At 41.8% G+C, this 13,604-nt stretch overlaps 1 protein-coding gene across 1 annotated transcript in view; it reads right to left on the minus strand.

Moving 5' to 3' along the window:
* Position 1: 1 nt before the first annotated feature.
* Positions 2-13,604, minus strand: part of LOC135078200 (uncharacterized) — a 46,526-nt gene continuing 32,923 nt past the window's right edge. Inside the window, exons 10-15 of the mRNA XM_063972786.1 lie at positions 12,704-12,830; positions 11,035-11,206; positions 9,592-9,771; positions 7,668-7,809; positions 3,804-3,913; positions 2-1,830 (exon numbers count right to left, since the gene is read on the minus strand). Coding sequence (XP_063828856.1) covers positions 1,580-1,830; positions 3,804-3,913; positions 7,668-7,809; positions 9,592-9,771; positions 11,035-11,206; positions 12,704-12,830 — 982 coding nt within the window. The 3' untranslated portion in view covers positions 2-1,579. The remainder of the gene's footprint in view (positions 1,831-3,803; positions 3,914-7,667; positions 7,810-9,591; positions 9,772-11,034; positions 11,207-12,703; positions 12,831-13,604) is intronic.

Raw genomic sequence — 13,604 nt, forward strand, 5'->3', positions numbered from 1 at the left:
ATTCAAATTAAATTTATTTTATTTTTTTACAAAATTGACCGAACAGTGCGAGATTTCTAGAACGTTTACACTTGCATTAAGTAGACATAAAGTTATCATTATTCTCTTACAAGTAAGTCTTAATAATTCACCTGTGTCAATAAAGCAATGCGAATCACGGCGCGTGAGACGCGCCAGACAGTTGTGTACATCGTATAAAAGTTATAACATGATTTAAACAATTTGTGGACATAAAATTTTACCTTATAAATTGTCACTAAGTAAATTATGATTAATAATAACCAAAGCATAATTATAAACTAAACATGATACATTACAAGTAATCAGTATTCGATGCAGTTACCGATCCACACTTGCGCTCACCAGCGCTACGACACGCACACGTTGCCAATTGCACAGCAGTGGAGGAAATGGGCCGACATGCAAACCGTTCGCCCTGGAAACCGATACGACCCGAGGCTATATCGTTTATAATACTATCTTCGTAAATAAATAGTTTTATATCATCATGAAATAAACATAATATACTCTGTGTTAAATAATTTATTTGATCTTTTTTCTATAATAAATCTATATTCATTGGGACATATGCTTTCCAGAACGAAAGTGAGTAAATTAGCGAATAAAGGTAGCCTATTTACTTTGTACTTTGAAATTAAGTAAGAAAATCACTTTGATAGAAGAGCTGCTGAATTTCATTCATACAATTAAACTACAAAAACGAAAAAAATCTTAAAGTAATCTATATATGTAGCATAATAAATCAACAATTTTAATAAATTGTGTATTAGGGGGAAACTTCACGATAAAATTATATCCAACTCATAAGTAAATTCATATCAGGCTTCACTCGGATGCACCGGGCGACGCCGCGGCCCGGCCAGTAGTAGGAGACAAACGATTGTATACTGTCGTATCCATACAAAAGTATAACTAAAATAAATACCTTATTAAGCAAAAATTAACAATACACTATTTTAATCTACATCGAAAACAAAATGCGCACTGTCTTAACGACTGCAAATCGCCAATTTCTGAGTAACAAACAATTTCGAAACAAAATCAAATGCATTGAAAGGCAGATGTTTTTTGTTTATACATTTTTATTTTCCAGTTTGGTGAAGTCCCGATCTGCACGGTTCCGTACATGCACAACGTCAGCACTTTCTCACCGTTCACTCACTGACGCGTCCGAAGTCCGCACTCCTCCAACATAAATAACAACGTTCGCCGTACACAACACACGATTCGTCTCGGACACTTAGAAAAACAATAATATTAATATTAAACATAGTGAATTGCCCAGCTACCCATATAGTGAAGTTAGTATTAAGTTACTGTACAGTTCACACGCGACCTGCGTCTACGCATCTATCTACGCTCGCGGCGAGAGCGAAACACTGCTAGGATCCCCACTATCCGACAACTTACATATAGCCTACCGGTTATTATATTAATCAGATGTCTGCAACCTTACCGTATTACCGAAGCGAATAAGAGTTACGAGCTAACAACGGCTAGATATAATACAGGGGGGAGGGTGGTTATGATACAGCGGGGCGTCACGTAGCGCGCGGCATCAGTCGGCGTCGGCGTCGGCGTCGGCGTCGGGCGCGGGGTCGGCGTCGGCGTCGGCGTGGGGCCGGCGGCGCGATGCCAGGTACTGGCGGTGCGCGTACTTGTTGAAGCGGCGCTTGGCCATGAACAGCGTGGCGATGGTTCGTGGCGCCAGACGCACAGCGGCGGCGCGCGACGTGATGCCGCCGCGCCGGCACTCGCCGCACGTGTAGTCCAGCACGTTCAGCGCCGACACCGTCTGCCTAACGCATTCTGTGTGCAAACGCAAATTAAGGTCACTCGCTGCTCATCGCCGGCCGCTGGAGCTGGATTGATAGAAGACGCGAGCTAGGAAAATGTAACGCTGCAACGTTGACGACTTATTTTAGGGTTGATTCGCCGCAAACAATTATAATTTATACATCCAATTATTTTAATCATGTCATGATTCTTTCATACCTAACTGCTCTGAACGGAATTGAATGAATTGTTTCTCTTTGATACATAAACAAGGCTACATTACATTACGCAGCTCCAAACGCAAATGTTCAAAACGAAAATTCTGGAAACCATCAATAATAATTTATAAAAATATTTTCCTCTAAGAATTGGAATCATGGGGATGAAATCATAGTCAAGTTATGGTGTACATTTTCTCAGCTCCCGTCATCTTCTATTTTCAGCTCCATAGGACGATGAACCTTGGCTTCGATCTATACAAGACAAGAGCTCATTGCGGTGCATAAACTGATCTATGTTTAAGACACATTCTTGATATACATATTGTAGATAATGCTCAAAGCACACAATTATTTATTATGCACTACGCGTATTTAGTTCACATTGCGGTTTACATAAAATAAGACTTCTAGAGATATTATGGCCATCATCAGATTTTTAGTAACAGCCCAAATGAAATCTTAAAAAATATTTTAGAGATTTCTTTTGGGCTTTGATGGAATGGATTTATTCTACTTTGTTCCCCTAAGTGATCAAAGTAGATTTTTTAGTGTCCTCATTTCACCCAACTCTATTTTCCAGGTGAATTGAGTCGACTAAAGCGTAAAGCAGTCGCCTATGTATTAATGCGGGTATAAGTCCACTTGATCAATGAAAAAAGTAGCATCTGTTCACCTGGGTGAATTAATTCCTAGGTGAACAAATGCGACCGCTTTAATCGACTCAATTCACCTGGGTGAAATGGCTCCGAGGTGAAATGGGGACACTAAAAAATTTTCTTTTTTCACCCAGTGGAATAAACCGGAAAAAATCTGCTTACCATAAGTTCCCTGTAAGTCTGTAACATTATTCAAGACAGCATACGCACCGCAAAGATCTCGACATTCGACTATCGCCTAGGCCTAACAACAACGCATGGCACACACAAACTGCAATTCCTCGGAGTTCCCTCGTCGATTCATTTGTATGTTCCACGTTCTACCGTCTATCACGACCACTGTGTATGTACATGCTTACACGGATCTAACACATCTAACAAAAGCCTCCTAACGATATATCCGTTACGAGTTTACAGTCAGGCTGGTTCAACATTCTTGAGATTTCGAAATGAAGTGACAGACAAGCAAGCGAAATTATTAGCGAGATGTGATCAGCTCACAAAGGAGAACTGTATGATGCGGTTGAAACATGCAGTAGATGGGATCGGGCAAAGCGAATTGTTAGGATAACATTTTAACTATACATTACAGGTACGGAACAAAATAAAACCCCCACTGTGGGATAATGCGAGCAAATAAAACGGTGAGGCTTAGAACGACGTGGGAAACATTTAGTTGGTAAATAGGACTTGATATGTTGCTAATCCAGATAATATGGAGATAAATCATAAAACATACTTCTCATAGTTTACGTTCTTCTTTAACTTATACGCTTAAAATTTTGGCACGGGTCTTAATATTACTTTTAAGGTTAATCATGTGATGTAAGTACTGTTAGTAAATATGTAAGCATGGATTAGCAACCTTTTAAGATTTGGTCAAAGACTAACATAGCATACAGTCTTTGACCAAAACCTGTTCATAGTTTATGCATTTTCAGAGCTGACATTGACGAAAAGTACTCTATTTTTGTACAATTAAGAGCGAATTTGTAAAATGTTATACTTGACGTGAAAAACAAATGACAATAGTTTTTTGGCAAGTGTTCGCAGCTCAAAAAATGCACAGACTACCCCAACGTTAGTGCCCCCTACGCCTGCTGCCCACACCCGCGTTACAATGACGTACCTTGATGCAGTTGCCTATCGCAGAGTTTACAAATGACGAGCTGCATTGTCCCCTTGGGGCCGATGAAGGAGCGCTCGCACAGCGGGCAGTAGCGACCGATGCGATACGCCCTACGCACGCACACAACGCAAGCACCGGAACACAGAAACACGGCATTAGTACTCACGGCTGGCCGGCACGGGCGTAACGGGCCGCAAGCGAATGTCGACTCTCTCTGGCAAACGTTACGATTGAGTTTACTTTAACTCTGGCAGAAATAAATTTACTTTTAAGTTATTTTGCATTATGAATTATTCTACCAATGACAGGTAGTTAGAGAAATACACTTTTTGTATTGGAAAAAGTTCAATAGTTGGCTTTGATTATTTTGAGTATTTACGAACCACAGATTTTCATTGAGTTCAATCATTTCAATAATGACACTTTTTGTGCCAGATAATCACTGGGCTAATTGCTTATGCACTGACGCTAATTCTTTAGAGCTGACTTTTGTGTTTAAAAAATAATGATTGAGTAACTAATAATGTGATATTTTCAGAATTATATGTAGTTCAGTTAATTTTTTTAAGTGTTTTATTAGTGCCAGTTATTCAATTAAACATATTTTTTATAGTAAAGATAATTTGCCAGAGAGAGAGAGAGAGCGTGAGAGAAGTTACGCCAATGCGTGAGGCCTGCGCGTGACGCGCGCTTTACTACTTATCTCCTATTGGCTCTAATGTACGCCCCTGCCGCACTTACTTCGTACCAGTTTGCATAAGTGCGACAGAGAACAATATGAATTTGTTGTATATTTTGAAGTGTTACTTAAACCAAAAAAAGATTGTAATCAATAAATTTTGAATGTAACAGTAAGGTGTACTTGTGAGTGTTATCTAATTTTGATTTACTTATAAGTATTACTTATTATACTAAAAATTAAAAACAATTTGTGTAATGTTTATGCTAAGTCATAGTAGAATATACGATACATACATAATAACATTTATTCTATAATTATGTGCAAAATAACCGTGTGTAGAGCCAGAAGACAAGTAATAAAATATTCAGAGTTAGTGAACGCCTGGGGAAATCTTTCTATGCCCTGTTAGTCAGTACAAATGGTGATGATGAGTTAGTCGGGGTCTGCAATGGCTGGTGAGCGACGCCACCCGCGATCATTGAGGCAATACTTCCATCAAATCGTAAAGAAAAGCGAATGTTCAAAATAAACACCTATGTATTGCATCAATTTTAGTTAAGAATAGAAATACAATTACCAATAACAGTAAAGATACGGAAGGAACAGAAAAGTAGGTGTCTTCCTGTATAATAACAGTGTTAAGAAGATACAGTGCTGTATTTGAACATGGTGCAAATAGATTTTAGCGATATACGCGCCCACCGCCCATAGTTTTACTTATTTAATACCACTTTGCTGTTCTTTGACGTATGAATTTGTCTGCTCGGAATTAAAAAATGATTTGCTATACGAAATTATGAAAAAATAATAAACACCAACAGAGCAAACAACTCCATAATAACGACTGTCTAAAACTTATGTTAGCATGCAACTTATCAAATACGGTAGGGGGATGTGCTGAGTAAGTTACGCTGCTGGGGCATAGAGAAACATTCTGCGGGGTCCAAACTCTACGAGGAACCAGAAACAAGCATGTCGACAGAGTGAAGGCAGACGTCGAACACAACGGAGCAGCCCGTGTTAGTCCACATGAACACAATGAGATGACGTGAGTAACTACCAAGACCAGTCAAGTAAACAAATGACACATATATCATCGAAACACTTGTATAAAACTTGTGTACTTTCGTGAGCGTCCCTCGCTACATATTCTTCTTGATAATGGAACTAAACGGGTTCACTTGTTGATGCCCCTCTTGGATTTACTTGAAAAACAACACCGGAAACATTAAAGAACTTTCATCACACTGTCTCAGGGAGAGCGATCGTCGAAAGTTTTAACAACAATTGATTCTTCACAAGATAGTGTCACTGCATTATTTTTGTAAGTTACTTATTAGTCAAAAAGGAACAAAAACCAAATAGTTACATTTTAGTGAAGAACCCAAAGTGAAAGGCACATTTGTATTAAAATCAGTTGAAAATTCTCAGCAACAAAAAATTGGGATATTTTTATCACAAACTTAAAATCACAAGAAAATGTTTTCATGAATATGTAGGTAATAGTATTGGGAAAATACTAACGAAGTAAGATAAGTTTGTGATAAATAATAAATAAAATTAAAAAGAAACACGTGTGAGGTGATCAAAAGTCGTAACACAGCAAAAACAAATTATGCTTTGCTTACATTAATTTAAAACATAAATACCTACCTACGTAAAACTTTCTCTGGGAATCATCAAAATCTCTACAGAGGTTTGAACGATAAGCAAGATGAATTGGAATGACGGTCTCTAATGATACTAATCATGGTTTCTTATTAGAAAAAATCTGGTCTCAGGTGGGACCAATCAAATGTAATTTTTATATTATAACAGTTGTCATCTATTCTATTTTATTTATAGGGATTATACTGATATTATCTTATTAGGTTAACAGACTTGATCACTCACACATGGATATTCATATTCTATAGGTTTGCATAATTTTCAACAAGCTGATTTATGCAAAAAAAAAGATATGAAAAAATTAGTTAAAAAGACATAAAAACATTGTAAAAAATAGAAATATAAGTAGTAAAATAAAATATAATCTTTAAATCAGCTGGTTACAAATTGCTAAATTGGGATGGCTCACAGGAGATACGAGAGGAAACTTAGAAGTACAGTCGACAGCAGAATTTACTAGCAAGTATTATGTCAATACAACAATTTTTGTGTTTAATTAGACTTTTATAGTAAACTATTTTACCCGCGTATCTCCTTACTAAGAGCCGTCAAAACACTCGACTGATCATACTAAATGTATGATAATTGGGAGTAAATGGAACTAGATTTACTATTTTAAAAACTGATTTCAGCTGCAACGCATTATGAAAATAACATACATGTAATATATCAGCTTGAAATAAGTATTATTTGTATCGAATTTATCTTGATAACGAAACATTTTTGCTAGTTTTTAAAATTAGGCAATTTCTTATTATTAATTAATATTTCATAATATAGAGATCAGATAATGTTATTGCTTTTAATGGTTTTTGAAAAATATTATTTTTATCAATTATTTATTAAAACTGTGAATCATCTTTTCGTGTAACATAAGAATGGCTTAGCCATTAAATAAACAGATTTAAATTAACATAAAACTGTAACTGGCTTTTTTTGAAGAATCTCTACTTTCGTGGTTTGCTAAGATACTTTGTAGGCCATTAGTATCTGCAGTTTTTTTATTGTTTAGAAAATTGGTCGATTCAATACAATCATCATCATGTGATTCATGCCCCTTTTCACCATCAATCCCTAATTTTTAAGAGTCCCCTATGAAAACATAATTCCTGTTGTGTCACTTAAAAAATAGGGATTGATGGTGAAAACGGGCATTAAGTCTTTCTGCACGAGGTTGTCCGCCTCTGATAGTTATAAATTGCAAGAAGCAATTCAAAGATTGGCGGGTTGGGGAGGCCTATGCCTGTTTTCACCATCAATCCCTAATTTTTAAGTGACCCCTATGGTAACAATTTCTTAACAAATAACAGGAATTTTGTTTACATAGGGGTCACTTAAAAATTAGGTATTGATGGTGAAAACAGTCACTAATATCATCAACGGGACTACAAAAGTCCCAGAAAACAAAACGAAAGGTCATTCCCCTTAAAAGTGCCAGACAACAGTTTCAAAAACAAAACACGCTACACGAAAAGGTCATTCACTCTTCCGCATGACGCCGCGAGGGTACTGACCTGGCGCACGGCGTGCACAGCGAGTGCGAGTACACCTTGTGGCCGCCCGGCCCGCGCCGCGTCTGCGGGTGCCACTCGGGCCCGCCCGCGTCGCGCGACCCGCACGACCGGCACACGGCGCACTCCACGCAGTACCAGCGCCCTGGAACGTTCAATTGGATGTTAGTTCAAATAGGGTCTTACACCTTTTTTTGAAATTTGTTGTAAATCAATCCTAAGGTTATAATGAACCAGTGGAATTTTAATTTTAGTTTTTAAAAGCCTATGACTTAAAAACTTGAGTGTAAATATGATTTTGACTTTTCGCGCGGAAACGCTAGCCGCCATGCTGACGCGGCTCGTGACGTCACTCCGTTAGTTTCTTTAACTTTCTATTTTCACAAAACCGTCTTCCATGACGCCATTTTAATAAAATAAAACTTAAAAGTCCATTAACGTGATATTATCACAAACAAATTCAATATTTTACACATAAATCAAGCCAAAATCTACTTGTTTACTAACGGAGTGACGTCACTGCGGATCCGTCATGGTGGATGGCGTTTTAGACATTTGAAGAACGGATTAAAAAGATGCGTTTTTAAAAATGAATTTAAAATACTATTTGCACTTTTATGTAAAAATATCAACGTTTCCCGTTTAGTTTTTATGAAATCTATTAAAGACATGCATTTTTATATTTTTTCTTACATGGAGTAAAATACCCTATTCAAATAGTTTATTCAGTACATAGGTCCTTACTGGGGCACTTATACACGTCCTAAATATAGCTTGCCCTACCACCACTTCGGGACAACATATGGGCTGGTGCTGAGAAGTGGCGGAAGAAACTCAGTCCCCTTTGTCAGGCTTTTTAACGCAATAAGTGCGAGCTAGGCAGGTAAAATCCACGCACTCTTGTCATTTAAATAGTGGGTGTCTAAAGGTAGCAGTTCACGATGGATGTAGCAAGTATCTACATTACTAGGGTCTATAAATGAGTCTACAAAATCTTGTTACGCGGCCTCATTTTTCTATAGAATTTGTACTGCGAGCGAGCTAATGGCAGCACTAGAGTGGAGATATTATCTCGAGTGAGGCGGCTGAGAGGCGCTCGCGTCCAGTTCCCCGCTGCCTTCTCCCCGTCTTTCGCACACCTGTAAGTGTCATTTTGAGCTCTCACAACTCACAACGGCTCACGTCACCTTTACTTTCTGCTTAGGTGAAAATATCCTGCCAGCTTCGCGGCAAACTCCTCTTCGTTTTGGTGGAAAGCAGGCCATAGTCCGCATCTCCGTTGCGTTCCGCTTACGCTAAATACAAACCTGAGAAGGCGGCTGCGAGCGCGCAGTGAACGCGGTAGTCACGCACAGCTCACGTTTTCTCTCCTCTCTGCTTTGGTGGAAATAAACGGCTATCTTTGCGGCAAATTCCTCTTCACTTAAGTTGGAACCGGGTTATGGTCTTAGCAAAGTAAATACAAATGAGTAGGTCATCTTCATAGAAACGCCCGAGCGCGGTTTGTTTGTGAGCGCGCCAATACGTATGCGGCGCGCACGCACACACTGACATGCGAATTAGCGGTGAGTTGCGCTGAATTTTGGTGTGTGCGTGCGCGCCGCATACGTATTGGCGCGCTCACATACAAACCGCGCCCGGGCGTTTCTATGAAGATGACCTACTCATTTGTATTTACTCTGGTCTTAGAAAGAAAGAAAGACGAAAGAAAGAAAGAAAACTTTTATTGCCATGGACATCACATAAGACAAAAGATGTAAATAATAGAAAAAAAAGTAAATAAGACATAGGTGACATAAAACATACAATGAAAGTGAAAGTAAACTGAGCATTGCCACCCTGTCGCACAGCGATGTCCATCGCAATGGGACTCAACTCAGCATATGCCGTGGCCCCCGGTGAGGGAGTCTTAGCTTACGATACCCACCTTGCGAGGAGGCGGCGGCGGGCGCGCAGGCGGCGTGGTAGCCGCGGTCGCACAGCGAGCAGCACAGCAGTGCGCCGGGCTGTGCGCAGGCGCCGCAGCGCTTGCAGCCGCTGCAGGCCCACGCGTACTCGCGGCACTTGCGCACAGTGTCCGCGCTCAGCTCCGTGCAGCCCGGATGCACTGCAATATAATATACAAGATATAAATACCACAATAATAAGTTGGAACACCATAAAAAGCTGAAAGAGCCAGCGGCTGTAGTCTTAGCGGACGATCAGCGACATTTTACACTGTGATGGGTCTACACTAAACTAGCGTGAGCTGCTCACACACGAGTGTTTGTATCGAAAAATTGTACGAGCAGCGTGGCGTGACGTGGACGCGTGCAACGCGTTTCTACGCACGCGATGGGATGAGGTACACACCAAGAGCTGTGTATTGTAGATGTAGCGCTAACTCAATATAATAAGTTCCTGAGGTATGGAAACGGCACGACGGGGGTGATATTGACATATTATGACGTGACAGGGCATACAAATCTGAAGTCTCGCTGACGTTTGACCGTCACAAAATCAGCCTCCCGTGCCGCTCCTATACCTCAGGCACTAATCTATAGCGACGTAAAGAAATAATAGACGTGGGTGGATAGGCTGAGGGTGTCCATCGCTGAGCGCAGGACCGCGTCGAAAATCCGGAACGGGCAACCATTCCATGCACCTGCGCTAGTGTTAGAATACAAGCAGAAACTATAATGTATTTCGCGGCAGTATCACGGCAGGTGTCGGCGTCGTCGCGGCTGGCGGAGCGGAGCGCCTCTCCGCTTGCTGTCGCTCCGCTCGCTGTCGTCAGCTACACGGCCGCTACACCTGGTACTGCGACTCACGCTTGGCGCTGCAGACGGTGCAGACGAGGAAGCGCTCGTGCGTGTGCTTGCGGTTGGCGGAGCGGAGCGCCTCTCCGCTTGCTGTCGCTCCGCTCGCTGTCGTCAGCTACACGGCCGCTACACCTGGTACTGCGACTCACGCTTGGCGCTGCAGACGGTGCAGACGAGGAAGCGCTCGTGCGTGTGCTTGCGGTTGGCGGAGCGGAGCGCCTCTCCGCTTGCTGTCGCTCCGCTCGCTGTCGTCAGCTACACGGCCGCTACACCTGGTACTGCGACTCACGCTTGGCGCTGCAGACGGTGCAGACGAGGAAGCGCTCGTGCGTGTGCTTGCGGTTGGCGGAGCGGAGCGCCTCTCCGCTTGCTGTCGCTCCGCTCGCTGTCGTCAGCTACACGGCCGCTACACCTGGTACTGCGACTCACGCTTGGCGCTGCAGACGGTGCAGACGAGGAAGCGCTCGTGCGTGTGCTTGCGGTTGGCGGAGCGGAGCGCCTCTCCGCTTGCTGTCGCTCCGCTCGCTGTCGTCAGCTACACGGCCGCTACACCTGGTACTGCGACTCACGCTTGGCGCTGCAGACGGTGCAGACGAGGAAGCGCTCGTGCGTGTGCTTGCGGTTGGCCTCGAGCGTGCGCTTGCAGGCGCGGCAGGTGTCGGCGTCGTCGCGGCTGGCGGAGCGCGAGCGCCCGCTCTCCGCTTGGCTGTTGCTCCGCTTCACTTTCGTCAGCTTTTTCCGCTGGAAAGTTAAATATGCTATTGACATTTCTGCTACATTGTTGTACGTATAATTGACATTATACTTCGATAAGACTGTGGTTATTCGATATGCATATGCATGGCCCTGAACCCGTCAATAAAGTAAAATATTGTCACCAATTCTATTATTCAATTCTAAATGCTATTCTTCAATGGAGTGATTTCTTTAAATTATGAAAGCAAAGAAACATGTAGTTGGTCCCAAATAGGTTTGGACAAATACATGTTTCCTTGCGTGGGCAGATAGCTCGTATACTTGTGGCCACTGGGGTCAAAAAGCTCTCGACCAGCCAAGCCGAAAGACGAAGAGTGTGCAAACCTCCCACTAGGTGGACCGACGATCTGGTCAAAGTCGCGGGAAGTAGGTACCTGGATGCGGGCAGCGCAGGAAATCCTGAGGGGGAGGCAGTGGACGTCATTTGGCTGAAACGAACGAATATGTAGAAGGATTCTTGTAGTTGTAGCAGGCCTGTTCATCTCCGCGAGTTTACATCGAAAACAAAACACGCACGATGGCCTACAGGATACTATTCGACAAGGCCTCACATACGAGCGAACATTGACTCACGCACGCGTATTCTTGTGTATGATGGAAGAAAATAAAGAAAATGGTGTACTAAATACTGTGCAGTATTTAACTGCCTAAATAACAATAAAAACACAGAATGTACTTTTTTAAGTTGCCTCAAGACACTGAGAGGTAAGTAGTTAATATTATTCATGATAATTCATGCTAAATCATGTGTTTCCTCCGCCATTTTCCGCAGTTTGGCACCTCACGTCACATCATTTTACCGAAGTCAGCCCTATAGCTTCGGCGCAGTGCCGATCACTGACGTTTGTCAACAAAATGGTGCTTGACTCTTGAGACAGGCTAAATTACACCATATTGTTAATGACATTGAGCATACATTTTTTTAAATACCTTCGCGAAGTAAAACTTCTGTACGTAGTACTTATTATTATTCGGTGGTATTATCAACAACAAAAAATTTTGCCAAGTGTTTGTCGTGCCACGCGCAGTGCAGGGTTCCGTAGTTGTTCGTCGTTAACACAATATATTTCAGAAGAATTACTTCATCTAAAGTCACTTATAATATTTTCTTCTAAAGTACGGCCAACTAGCAGCGATACGAAAGATCGATTCGACTGTCGAGTTGACAATCTATTCTGTCTCTTCCCATCTTGTGTATTTGTCACAGTCAAGAGGGGTCGTTAACATTCGGACATCCATTTTAGTATAGTTGTTGCATTCACGAGGACGAATCTATTCCTTGTCGGTTCTTATTTTATTATTCCGATATATTTAAATCTCTATGAAAAAGGGAATTTTTTGGAGAAAATAAAATAACCAAATAAACACGAATTAAAAAGACAGACATATCGAAACTATAAGGGGTCCTTGTCAGGACTACAGAACTCTAAAAAGAAGAAGAAGAAAGGCTCCTCAAGAGCATTTTAACGAGTGTCAAGTTACCTTGGCGGGCTGTGGTTCGGAGTCTTGGCTGCAGTCTGAGCGCTCGGAGTCGGGCTCGGAGTCGGACGACGTGTCGGGCGCCGGCGGCGCGGGCGGCGCCTCCAGCGCCGTGTTCAAAGGGAAGTACCTGCGAGAGGTACAAATATTATACAGGGTGACATTTAAATCATTACACATAGTACATTCCCCAAATTGTTTTGAAAACCGAGTGAGGGATTTGCGATTCATTGCTTCGCGGCGGAGGTATGTTAAGGGCTCCTGTACACTAGCGTCTATTGAGCGTCGTCGTCTTGCCAGCGCTCGCGCAGTATCGACGCGGTGCTGGATCAGCATCACAGTCCCTTCATTCCGCTGTTGCGTTACTTATCCGAAAAAATAAAAACGATGCGCAGCCTAGCGCTGCGTAGAACTGGCGTTCGGCAGTCGCTCAGCAATAGCGTCGTCACGTGTGGGGGAGGTTTGACTGACTTAAGGTTAGCTGTAGTATTCGTGACGTCACGCACGCAATATTATAATGAGCCTGTGCGGGATTAGTTGCAGGCTTTTTACAAATATTTCTGTAAATTACAATATTGAGGAATGCCGCCAGGAAGCTACCTGAACTGAGGACTGTGATTACATTTTTGCTTCGTTGAATGTGACATTTAAAATGAAAAATCAGACATGCTCTCAAGTGTTAGTGACCTCACAGAATATAATAATAAAAAAATAATAAAAATGCTTTATTTCCTCACCACAACAATCATTACAATATTTTTAATACAATTTAGACTTATAGTAGAATTCGATTATTGTGGGAGACTGATGCCTAAACTAAGCTAAAAGAAGCTTGTATTTCAGGTCATCAGGCCCCCTCCACAAACCAACTTCCCAAAAAAATACATCTATACTAATATTATAA

This window comes from Ostrinia nubilalis, chromosome 14 (assembly GCF_963855985.1).
Source record: "Ostrinia nubilalis chromosome 14, ilOstNubi1.1, whole genome shotgun sequence".
NCBI classification, from domain to species: domain Eukaryota; kingdom Metazoa; phylum Arthropoda; class Insecta; order Lepidoptera; family Crambidae; genus Ostrinia; species Ostrinia nubilalis.